This window comes from Gobius niger (genome assembly GCF_951799975.1).
Source record: "Gobius niger genome assembly, chromosome: 19".
Taxonomy (NCBI): Eukaryota; Metazoa; Chordata; class Actinopteri; order Gobiiformes; family Gobiidae; genus Gobius; species Gobius niger.
The window spans coordinates 3,320,000-3,333,272 of record NC_136870.1 but is presented as its reverse complement, the minus strand read 5'-3'; the positions used below and the strand labels follow the sequence as shown (position 1 = coordinate 3,333,272).

General features: G+C 43.9%; 1 protein-coding gene across 1 annotated transcript in view; it reads right to left on the bottom strand.

Moving 5' to 3' along the window:
• Positions 1-13,273, bottom strand: part of dnah9 (dynein, axonemal, heavy chain 9) — a gene marked incomplete at its 3' end in the record, with an annotated part of 755,285 nt that overhangs the window by 719,604 nt on the left and 22,408 nt on the right. Inside the window, exons 6-10 of the mRNA XM_079578063.1 lie at positions 12,223-12,456; positions 11,892-12,059; positions 2,008-2,124; positions 1,364-1,514; positions 14-128 (exon numbers count right to left, since the gene is read on the bottom strand). Of these exons, the coding sequence (XP_079434189.1) occupies positions 14-128; positions 1,364-1,514; positions 2,008-2,124; positions 11,892-12,059; positions 12,223-12,456 (785 nt within the window). The remainder of the gene's footprint in view (positions 1-13; positions 129-1,363; positions 1,515-2,007; positions 2,125-11,891; positions 12,060-12,222; positions 12,457-13,273) is intronic.

Here is a 13,273-nt window from a genome sequence, read left to right as displayed (position 1 = left end):
TGGTCACACTCACGGGACGGACAGCTGTCTGAACTTGGAGAAGGGCGTCTGGATTCTCCTCCTCAGCTCCTGGACCCAGCGCAGCCCACCTGCTACAGCCGGCATGTTCTTGTTCACCGGAGACCAGGCTGTGGGTGAGGCACAGAGTTTCACACTTAACCCTACAAACATGCACAATCCCACACAATACGCAATCATTTTGTTTTTATTTATTCAACCAGGAAAGTCCCACTGAGGCGAAGAATCTCTTATGAGTCTACTCAATATGTGTTTGATAAATGGTTATTTTCAGACGTGTGCAGTTCCGGATAATCCCATTTGTTGGTCCGCCAGAGCCAGTCCACTTTATCTGGACTCGCTGAAATTGGGCCAAACGTGTACTTATGATTTCAACTGTAATGGAATGGCTTCAGTTACAGAATACTCACAGTGTAATAGTGCAAGTGTTATTGATATCATTATGATGTACTTTATTTCATCAGGCAAAGCATTAAGGGCCCGATCTTCAGCCTGGTGCAACAACAGCGTTGGCTTATTCAGCATTTTCAAGCACTCACAGGACAAAGTACAAACTTTATTCCACTGAGTTTAACATTGGCCACAAATACAAAAGCCACAACACAACACCTTTGAGCCACAACATGAAGCTAAAAACACTATGACATGTTTTACACATTGTAAAGGGATCAAATTAGCTTCACTTCATAGAACACGCTGTACATCGCTGCTCCAACCAGGGATTCCAGAGTATAAATGTTTACCGAATGGCTTGTACAGCCACATCACCTGATGTCCAGCCCATCTACACTTCTGTTATTTCCAGTACAGGTGAGATTGGGCCTGAAAAATCCAGCCCGACCCGACCCGGGCCTGCGAGCATGAAGCCCGACCTGAGCAATTGCCTGAGCCCGATGTAAATAATCATTTATTTAAAGTAATAAGGCCCAGGCCCACATTCAGCTGCAGCACAGATGTGCACCCAGTGTGGGAAAGATTGCACGGCACATGCACAGGCAGCAGCGTCTCGGACATAAAATCTGACCTCCTGTCACTTCCGTTGTGGCTCAGAGTTGTTGTGGTGTTTGCATTTGTTGTGGTCTGTTTCTATTGGTCTGTAGGAGGAAACAGCTCGGGGAGGGACCACTATTCTACATAACTTTGCCATTGGCCATGGGCGTCTGTCCAGCCCATGTCCGCCCCACTAACTGCGCCAGGAATGAAGCTGAAGCTTACACAGAGAGTAGTCTAAAGGCTGTGTTTAGAAACACGAGGTCGGGCCCCATGAAGACATTCTTAAAGACAATATTGGCCTAAAGTGTGCACTTAAAGGGACAGTGAGGTGTGTGAGGATGTCGTATCTCACCCAGAGTGTCAGACGCCTGTAGGCGCCGTGTGTAAAGGAGTCTGGTGTTGTCCAGCTCTTTGTCCAACATCTCCACCAGGACAGGGTATCTGTCCACAGCATCTGCAGCCACCAGAGGGCGCTCCAACAGGCTCCCAAACATGTCCAGGACCTGCACATGAACAGAAATGGAGAATCCACAGAGATATTAACTCTCGTAAGCATAACTACACGTATAGTAACTGTTCTTCGTAGTGTAGAATGTTAGTGTTGATGTAATAGGACAGACAAAGCATGAAAATTATGACATGTCCAAATAATGCAGCATGAAAATCATGTGAAAAAAAATATTAGTGTGTATTTGCCCTTTTAGGAACCTAGTGGTCAGCCTGGGGCCTTTACATCTGATCACAGAGGCCTCGAGGACGCTCCAGGATCAACTGTTTTTAGAGTTTCTGCAAGTTTTTCACTGTGGACAGAGCCTCTCACCAGAAAACCTACAAAACAATTGATCCTGGAGCGTTGTAGCAGCCACCGTGATCAAAAGGAAAGCCACCATGCTGACCACCAGTAAAAGTAAAGAACGTGAGTCCAGGGCACTGTGAATGGCCTTTGCTTATTGTGTGTGAGGCAATGCAGAGGGAACAGGAGTGTGACAGTGAGACCTTGAATGCGTGCTCCAGCCCAGGCGCCTGGTCAAACGCCTGGCGGAACACAGCTCCCAGACGCCGATCAATGTCTTCCACCGCCAGTCTGAACTGCTGCACATCTGGATCCAGCTCCTGCAGAACACACGGTGCACCCCAGTCACTAAGGAGGAACTGCCTCTAATGTAGTCTGAAGGCACAGTCATTTCACTGAGTTCATAGAAGCAGAAGAGCAGTGGTATACGTATTGCTATACAGTAAGTCATTATGATATTAGGTATATACAGAGAAAACAAAATGAACGGTACCCAGACCTAGTGACCATTACGCTTCAGTAACGGTGTAGCCAGAACTATTGGATCCAGTTCAGATCTAAGCTTGACCCTTGTCTTAGTCCTAAGACCGGGCAGCGCCTTGGCTTCACAGTGACAAGGTCCCGGGTTCGATTCCCACTAGGATGGAGCCTTTCTGTGTGGAGTTTACATGTTCTCCCTGTGTCTGCGTAGGTTTCCTCCAGATACTCCAGTTTCCCCTACCACTAAAACATGTACAATAGGTGAATTCTCCAGCCAGGTGATTCTGACCACCAGCCTGGCTCCACATCATGGAGACGGGTCCCCACTGCCGTCGAACACTGCTCCTTACGGGTCGCCCCAGCGGCATCGATGGATGGGATAAATGCAGAGGACACATTTCCCTACAGGGACAATAAAGTCTCAAACAAACAAACAAACAAATTAGTTTGATCTTGCATTTCAACTAATACAAACTTCATTTAGACACTGAGGTCATCCACGTGGACCTGTGGTTCTCAGACACATACTGTATTTGACCTTGTAAGTACAACCAGAACTAAATCAAGATCATATCAGGACTAAACAAGGTCTAAAAAGGACGTCAAACTGAACAAAACTGGAGTAAATGATCCAAACTGAGTGTAACCCATGTTGTTGTTGTTCTTCATTTAACCAGGATAGTCCCACTGAGATTAACAATCTCTTTTTCAGGGGAGTCCTGGCCCCAGAGGGGAATCTATTGTACATTTTTTTAGTGGTAGGGGAAACCGGAGTACCCGGAGGAAACCTACGCAGACACGGGGAGAACATGCAAACTCCACACAGAAAGGCCCCGTCCAGGTGGGAATCGAACCCGCGACCTTCTAGCTGTAACCGCTGCGCCACCGTGCCGCCCATGTCTAAATCTCTATTTGAAATACAAAGTCTAAAATTACAGATGACAAACCAGTAGTTATTACTATACGGAGCCATATCAAATAGATAAACGCGATAGGAGCAGTAGAGGGAGGGAAGGGGAGAGTTCAGCTTCCTGATTGCATGGTGGACAAAGCTGTCTTTAATCAGATCAAGACTCCATGTTACTTCTGACCGTTACTTAATGTGCCCCATCTTAAAAAGTGTCTGAATAAAAGCAGATCTGAGCAGCAGCCGCAGACGGCGAGCACGAGAAAGCACGCTGACTTTCACATCCCACTGCCTCCGAGCCGCTCAGCGGGGAGGGGCTCGTACAACACAGCAAATTGCTTTTCTTGGTATGAGTCAAAAATATCACACTTTAGCAACAACATGGCACTGGAGTCAGTGCATTTGTTTGGAAAACAATTTCACAAGTGCTGCTGGAGCAACCCCCGAAGAAATCAAAAGGCAGTGCGGCCATTTGAATCATTCGAGGACGGAAAATGGAATAATGCTGAGATGATAATGAAATTGAAGTGCTTATTAAGTTTGAAGTTACTGAGGGAAACACTGATTGTCCAAACTGTGCGGAGATAAGCACGAGAATGTGCTGCTCTTTAGGTTTATGAGTCTGAAAGAAACATAGGAATATTATTATTATTAGATTATTTTCAATCAACCGTGGCTGGTTTATTATCAGTCCCATCATGTGACAGAATAACAATTCCATCCGTCTCTATATTGGATATTATTGGGCCATGTACGAAAAAGGGATTACGTGAATTTGTGAGAGTTGCAGAGGTCGGTCCAGATCCAGTCCGGATTTTCCCCAAACTGCCACTGGGTTCACGTGAGAAGTATTTAGGAAGTTTTGCACTTCTACGATGAGTCTCTCGTCGTCCATGTGCGAAATGTCTGTGTCACTCTACTCTACTCTACTCTACTCTACTCTACTCTACTCTACTCTACTCTACTCTACTCTACTCTACTCTACTCTACTCTACTCTACTGAACTCTACTGAACTCTACTCTACTCTACTGAACTCTACTCTACTGAACTCTACTCTACTGAACTCTACTGAACTCTACTGAACTCTACTGAACTCTACTCTACTCTACTGAACTCTACTCTACTCTACTGAACTCTACTCTACTCTACTCTACTCTACTCTACTCTACTGAACTCTACTCTACTCTACTGAACTCTACTCTACTCTACTGAACTCTACTCTACTCTACTGAACTCTACTCTACTCTACTGAACTCTACTCTACTCTACTCTACTCTACTCTACTGAACTCTACTCTACTCTACTGAACTCTACTCTACTGAACTCTACTGAACTCTACTCTACTGAACTCTACTCTACTGAACTCTACTGAACTCTACTCTACTGAACTCTACTGAACTCTACTCTACTGAACTCTACTGAACTCTACTCTACTGAACTCTACTGAACTCTACTCTACTGAACTCTACTCTACTCTACTGAACTCTACTGAACTCTACTCTACTCTACTCTACTCTATGACAGCAACTACTACAACTGCAACAACAACTACAACTATTACTACTACTACTACAGTTACAATCCTTCCTTCTGTTCAGAGCATAGAGGAAGTGGGCGGGGACGACGGGTGGAAATTAGCCCAAGGCCACAGTCCGGTGTGGCTTGTTCATTAACTTGCACTGTCCCACCAAATACACCAATAAACTAAACTAAGCAGAGGAGACGGAGGAGAACGAAGCAGAGGAAGAGGAGGGAGCGGAGGAGGAGGGAAAGGGGGAGGAAGAAGCAGAGGAAGCAGAGGAAGAGGAGGAAGAGGAGAAGGAGGAGCAAGAAGCAGAGGAAGAGGAGAAGCAGTGGAAGAGGAGGGAGCAGAGGAAGAGGAGAAGCAGAGGAAGAGGAGGAAGAGGAGGGAGCAAAGGAAGAGGAGGAAGAGGAGAAGCAGTGGAAGAGGAGGGAGCAGAGGAGGAGGAGGAAGAGGAGGGAGCAGAGGAAGAGGCGAAAGAGGAGACGGAGGAGCAAGAAGCAGAGGAAGAGGAGGGAGCGGAGGAGGAGGGAAAGGGGGAGGAAGAAGCAGAGGAAGCAGAGGAAGAGGAGGAAGAGGAGAAGGAGGAGCAAGAAGCAGAGGAAGAGGAGAAGCAGTGGAAGAGGAGGGAGCAGAGGAAGAGGAGAAGCAGAGGAAGAGGAGGAAGAGGAGGGAGCAGAGGAAGAGGAGGAAGAGGAGAAGCAGTGGAAGAGGAGGGAGCAGAGGAGGAGGAGGAAGAGGAGGGAGCAGAGGAAGAGGAGAAGCAGAGGAAGAGGAGGGAGCAGAGGAAGAGGAGGAAGAGGAGGGAGCAGAGGAAGAGGAGAAGCAGAGGAAGAGGAGGGAGCAGAGGAAGAGGTGGTAAAAGTCAGAAGCTCATCTCCCAGGAGAACAACTGGGGGGGAGAGGATGCCCTCCCTCTTGGGTCGTTGTGGTGATGTCGTTTGTTGAACCTGAGTTTTAACATGGGTTGTAAGTTAATGGTCTCTCCTCAGACAAGGTGGAGCTGCCCCGGTCAGTGACCAGAAGGCAAACCTCTATCTCTGACCATCGGTCCTGTGTGCTCACCAACATGAGGTCACGGAGGTCCAGCAGACCTCATCAAGTCAGGACAAGTCAGATGTGTCTAAGCTCGGCTTTTAAAGGGGGGATATTATGCAAAATCGACTTTTTCAAGCTTTACATCATGTTATGATGTCATTCCCTCATTAAAACCATGCCTGAAGTGTTGCCTTGGCACATTCACGTATTTTCGAGTAATCTGTAGAAACTCTGATGGCGGCCATTTTAGGGATCAAACGCCTGATTCCTTCAGGAAACGCCCTCGACCTCCAGGATACGCCTCCGACCTTTCGTCACCAGCCGAGTAACCAACCACTGCCCCTCAGCAGAACCCCCTCCCCGCAGTGTCCAGCCCTAAGATGTAAACAGAGTCATCATGGAGGATTAGCTTCATGTGTTGTGAACCGGAGCCACAGCAGACTTTTACAAAGACACACATCAGTGTTTCTGTTACCGAAACACCCAGGATTAAAACCGGTGACAAGAACACTTATTTCAGTGTGGTTCTGCGCTGGGCCTTGATGATGCACAGAGCCTCCGGAGAAAGCTAATGCTAAGCTAAACCTCGAGTCATCACGTGAAAACGAGAAATATGCACAAATAAAGTCAATAAAACCACCACACACATAAAGAACCGTTTAACAATGATCACACACGGAGCCAGGCTTGTTGATTTGGAAGTTTATTGCTCACATTTCATCTACAATGGGTCATAGACGAGTGGCTTTCTCCCGGAGCTAACAAGCTAGCCGCGACAAGCTAACGGGAAAATTCACTGAATACAAGCATATTATGCATTGAAAACGTCACTAAAACAGGCAACTGCTTGAAGCAGCCTTTATGACGATCACACACGGAGCCTGGCTTGTTGATTGTGTAGTTTATTGCTCACATTTCATCTACAGTGAGTCGTAGCCGAGTGGTTTCTCTCGGAGCTAAGGCACTATTAGCCGCGACAAGCTAACAACCTTCACCTTCACAACATTCATTGAAAACAGGCAGCATATTATGCTCAAATAACGTCAATAAAGCAGCAACTACTCGAAGCAGCCTTTACGATGATCACACAATGAGCCTGGCTTTACACATGTGTGGTTTATTACAGACTTTTCATCAACAATGAGCTGTAGTCGATTATAACAAGCTAACGGGTAACCTCAAAAACCATTGTCCACCTGCACAGATAATGTCCGTCTTTGAATCGTATGGGCTCCTGCAGATCCTGGTGTCGTCCATGGGGGTATATTTAGAGATCCATAGGGCATGGCAGATGCAAAGAGATAGCCTCCAAACAGCAGTTATTTTTCAGGCAAGAGCCCCTTCCAAGCGTCCGGTGTGGAAGGTTCGTCTCCAAATAATATCCTGTGTGGCCATTGTTCACAAAGTGATAAACAGTAGGTCCTTTCCAACAATAAAAATTAAAATGCACCGATCGTAGTTTCAATACTTGAGACAACGAGCGGAGTGTTGTTGTGATGCCACAGACAGCGTGTGGAGGGGGCGTGTCGGAAAGGGTCAGAGGTTCTTAAAGAGACAGAAGCCTATTTCAAGTCATTTGCTACCGCCATTTTGAAAGAGCAATTTTATACAAGGCAGTTATTCTAATTTACTGCATTGACAGACCAACAGAAGGTTTCGTCATCATTGTAGTGTCCTATAGACTGGTGCTATGTGGCTGAAAAAAGCATAATACCCCCTCTTTAAAGGACTTTCCTTTGCATTCACTGAGGCGTAACGCTTCGGCCGTCATCTTCTGACCAATGAAGGGTCACACCTTTGTGAATGCAGAGGAAAAAACTGTGTAAAAGTATTCTCAGTTTCTGAGATCAACGTTTAAAGTGAAAGTGTTGAGGCAAGTGACACCGATAGAACTACTACTGTTGAAGTTGTCCGTACTTTCTTGGAACCAGAAAAGAAGAAGGAAAATGTAGATTTGTTCTATATCAAAAAAGACATCAAACATTATGAAATAAATATTTTAAAAAAAAGTGACACTTCACAGGTAAAATTCCTGGAAGACATTATCGAGGAACTGAGCGGTGACCACAGAAGGACAGAAAATGAACTTGTTATTGCCCATGAGAAAATCACTGATAGTCAAAAGGAACCTAAAAAATGGAAGTCTGTTTGATCTTCTCTGATACTCTCTGGATGTGTGTCCTCGAACTGGTGTCCTTGGAAATTGCAACGATAAAGTTGGCTACATTATTCAAGCTGTTGACTTCAATGACAGGTGTGTGTTAACATAACCCAGTACAAAGCTGAATCTCTCATCAATAAAGATGGAACCAGCCCAAGACAAGAACAGAAGATATCATCAGAAGTCTCTGATGCTGTCGTAGGAGTCTTCAAAGATACAAATCCAGGAACTATGTCCATGGCCAAAGATTAGATGCTGAGGGCAATTTTGGCAAAAGATGTGATGACAAAATCTTAGACCGTTCCTCAAACAAGAAAGCAAGTGACAGAAACTGTGAATCATCTCCTTCAGACCCAACAGTCTGAGCTAGAAACTGATGGGAAATTAGGTCGAGATGCCAATGGACAATTTTCAAGTTCAGAAAAACAGTTGGAGCAAAGCAGATTGCTCGTATGGTGGCAAAGATATTTGGTCCGACTGGCCATCGATTGGATCTCAAAATGATTTGGATTAAGGTTTGTAAAGACAAAGGGATGAAGTCATATATTGCTTTAATATTAATGTGTTATTTGCTCAAATTATGCACCATTACTCAGACCTAACTCAACTCTTGGAACTGAAAGAGACCTTCCTTTAAGGAGGTAACCATCATCCTCAGCCTCATAACTGTTGTTGAGAAGCATGTGTGTTGTGAGTGCATGGACGTGGTCCACCATTAACTTCACCGAGCTGTCTTCACTCAACTATTCTCAGAGAAAAGACTATTTTCTGAGTACATTGACGTTTCTCTCTAAGGCTTTTGTGAGCACTTTTGAAAATCAACTGTCAAACTCATCTCTCCATCTGAACTACAAATGGAAAGAACCATTTTCAGCCACCTGGACAACTTGGTAGATTTGATGGACACAGAGGTGCCTTAATGCCTCATTCCATTATCACTCGAATGTGATAATGGAAGCAAAATCAAGTGGATTATTTCAAAGCTTGCACATGAAGGGCCACAACTCTGGACCCAGGGAGGGCGAAATGGAATTCTGGCTAGGTGTGCAAAAGAACATGCTACAAAAAATGTATTACAGAAAGTAAAAAAAGACCACACACAAGAAATGATGGAAAGAAACAAAGAAACAAGCCTCAAACTTCTAAAGGCTGTGAATGTCCAAGCAAGTGTGGCGTGTGGTGGCTTTCAGTGATCCTGAAGATGCCAAGGTCCTGCGTCCATCTAAAGGATCCATGTGTCTTCAAGTGGCCAACTGGGTCAGACAATACAGACCCATACTCGCCCCAAAGTATATTATTCATGATAATGTCTCAATGGGCCAACTCAAAATGCAATGTGGTGCACACGTGATGGTGCACGTGGCGCAGGCGAGAGGGCGTGGCTTATTAGAAAAGAGGTCGACTGAGGCGGAGTTCATGACACTTAGAGCGCTGTTTTCCTCTTTACATCGCGCTGCCTTGAATTCTGCCTTTAGAATCCATGTAGGCTGTCACGTCAAATTGAAAACAAAATTGATTTACCTCAAAAAGTCTGCTTGAATGTAATGAAATAAAATCCCTTCAAACGGCTTCATTTTTAACGCTTAAATTGAAACATACATGTTGAAAGCACAGGTGTGTTTACTGAATATCATCAATTATGATTTATTCGTTTGCAACAGTAGGAGGTTTTATCTCTTTCAGAAGTCAAGGCATAACTCGCCTGCTTTCACAATAATCCCGGGTTTGTGTCCCTGGTACAGCGGTCCCCGGTCTAACGGCAATAACAAGATAAGTTTAATATCAACGATTTGTCGAGCGTACGCACGGGCTTATACAGTAGATCAGCGCATACCAACACCAAAACAACAGCTTTTTATAAACAAACCACACATGCCTTCAAGTGCCACAACACCACACCTCATCTGCATTTTACCACTATGATGCCTTTACCCCCTGATGAATGAACAGAGCATCAGCGGCGGTCGTTGTAATAAGCCTTTCCTGCATTGTTGCTCCTCATATACAGCTCAGAGCAAAAAGAGGGAGCGCATTTCACAAACAGCAAACCTTTTTATCCAAACTTCCTTTGAATGTAACATAATAGGGTTGAAGGTATTACTCTGGGAGACATATTCTATAGGTGTGAAAGGAGAGGATATGGATCTTTCAATTAAAGCCCAATCTAAACGATCAAGTCCATTCGAGTGTAAGGCAAAGGAAACATAGGACAACCTTGGGTCAGGAAGACCCAACCCTCCCTTGTCTGTAGCTGAGCATAATTTAACCATCTTGATTCTGGGCCTCTTCCCTTCCCAAAGGAAAGGTTTAACCATTGTGTCATATTGATTCAATATGGTCATTTCATCAATGTGACATGATAACTATGCATCGTAACAGCATAGTTAAATTGTTAAATTTAATAACATTCACTTTACCCCATAATGTCAGCCTAAAGGTTTTACCATTTGTCCAAATTAATATTTTTTGAAACTGGTACCAAACTTAGAGAGGGCATTTCTTCAACCTCCCAATTTAATTTGGAACTCTTTGGAATCCATTTAAATCCAAATGGATCCATTAGTTTTCCACAACTGAACCCAGATATTGGCCTTGACTGATTTGGCCCAGTTCATTTTTTATCCCGAGACAGTGGAATCATCTTGACTTCTGGATCTGGATCTTTCAACAACACCAATATGTCGACTGCATAAAGCAGCAATTTATGTTGTTGACCACCCCCCTCCACCCCTGAACATTAGAATTTGCTCTTATGAGTGGCTCCAATGAGATATTGAAAAATAAAAGGGTGACAGGGGGCACCCTTGTCTCGAGGCTCTTTTTAAAGAAAAAAGTGTGATTTAACACTATTAGTTGTAACCAATGCTTTAGGGCTGCTGTACAACATTTTGAGCCATGTAATGAACGAAGTTGAAAAAACAACATTTGATAAAGCTGCAAACAAGAACTCCCACTGAACACGGTCAAAAGCCTTCTCCGCATCTCAGGTTATCAGTGGATGGTCCATTTTTCATGAACCCTACTTGATCTGTACGATAACTGGCAATACTTTCTCCAAACGAGTTGCTAAAATGTTAGTTAAGATCTGGAGTCCACATTAAGTCACATTAAGTAGACTAATAGGTCAATAATTAGAGGTTTGCAAGGGATCCCTGTCTTTCTTTCTATTACTGTTATTAAGGCCTCATCTAAGGTTGGGGAAGCGACTGTAATGCATATGCTTCATGTTACACCTCTTTCAGCACTGGTACCAAAATGTCAATGTATTCTTTATAATATTCAGTGGGGAACCCGTCCAACCCAAGACATCGGTCCAGATGGTCTAGATGGTCCATTACATTCCATCTAATAAGTGTGTATTTGTTCAGTATTCGTCACTGTTATATTCCCTTTTTTAATTACTGGTATTACATTACAGGAGTTGTGTTGTTTTAGCTGTCTGGCAAGTCATTTGCCTGTTTATTAAATAAATCTCCTGAAGTTAAAATGTATGTTGGCAGAAATCTTGAAAAACTGGTCTCAATATCAATCTGTCAATTCTCTTTCACACACTGTATTCTAATTTTACTTTCCAGTTATTTTAATCTACTGATATCCTCCTTCTTTTTTAGATGCATACACTATAATTTCCCCACGGACATAAGCTTTTTAGGCTTCCCATTCAGTCATTACTACCATTATTTAAACAACCCTAGCACTGCTTTAAGCTCTAATATATGAATAGAGTTTGACACCTTCCACACAGAGGGTAGAAGAGCTAACCAAAAAACTATTTGGTTAATTGTTGACTGTTTAACATGAGCTAGACCTTCAGTCATTGTCATTTACACAGCAGAATGGCATACCTTTAACTATTGCACTGGGATAACTGCACTATGACAATAATCTGAGGTTAGTAGAACACTGATATAGCCACATGTGTTAGATATTTTCCTGCGTTGTTTGCTTGGTCGTGGCCCCTGTCTGTGAGGAACGCACCGTGTTGTTGAGGTCCAGGCAGTCGTAGGGCTTCTCAGTGAAATGTTTGTACAGTTCCACAAAGCTCTGGTGAAGGGTCTGGACGTGCTGGCACAGGATGCGACCTTTCACCCCTCCCATCTCCAGCTTCTCCAGTTTGAACAAGTCCACCGCGGTCATCATCACGTCCTGTGCACAAATCCTTCCTTTACATGTGCAATGGTTTAGTGTGGCTTTTGGGAAGAGACAGACATGTAGTTGTACTAGTACTAGTACTAGTACTAATACTTGTACTAGTGCTGCTTCAGAGACTGCTCTGCAGGATGTGTCTGTGAGGGAACAGGAGCTGTACCTTGATGGTGTTGAGTCTGTGAGTGAACAGATCCAGGCGGGTGAAGACCAGTTGATGAGAGAAGTCCCACGGTGTGACGGAGCGTCCGTTCTTCTGGTACTGGCCGAGGTTGGCCCTGCGCTCCTCGTAAATGCTCCTGAACATCTGCAGGAGATCCAGGCAGGTCTGCAGCTTCAGCAGGCTCTCTGACACCTCCCCACGCAGCAGCTCCTCAGGGACTAAATATGCTCGTGCCTGGGGAGGAGAAAACACTATGGACATAGAGTTCATGTGGAAGTTAAAGGCTCTTCACAATAACTGTCTGAAATCATTTAGTTTCTAAATATACCGGCATATTTCAGAAACTTTCAAGTAAAGGCACCTAAAATGCATATATGACAGGTTTTAATGCTTTTAAAAATATGACTTTTTCAGATGGCTATCATCTGTAAGTAATTAGAAAGTCATTTTACTTCTGTGAAGCAGCTAATTAATGAAGAAATGAAAAGTTATTTTAATAGATTTTTTATAACAGGAAGAGACATAGATAGAGGAAAGGTTCCATAGCAGTTTTGCTGTGTCCATGTGGGGAGCTGGTTTTCCTGAGACGTGATGTCATTGTCTCCAGTTGGTTTGTGTTCATGTGGTTTTTATGTCGGAAAGTGGAGATTTTGATGACAAAAATGGAAACAGTCTTTTACCGCCCAAAAGCAGTTAACAAAGGAAACTATTTACATTTTCCATTAGCATCTTAAAAGCAAAACTGTGGTTTGCGAATTGTATAAAACATCATGTGAATTTTCTTTTTGCATTAATGTGGGGCATTTTCCTCATAGTTATATCACTCTGAGAGCTCACACAGAACTAAATATTACACATTAGATGATAAAAAAACAACTCAGCTGAAAGCTCAGTTTGACCCGAGTTTTCCAGCCTTGCTCCTGTCAGGACATTATCATTATTGTTCAAAATCAATCCATTTTATTGCGCAATTAATTAGTCTCAGTTTCACGAGTCACATTAAAAAGACGCCGCATGAGCCGCTCTGCAGCTGCTGTCGCTCAAACGGAGG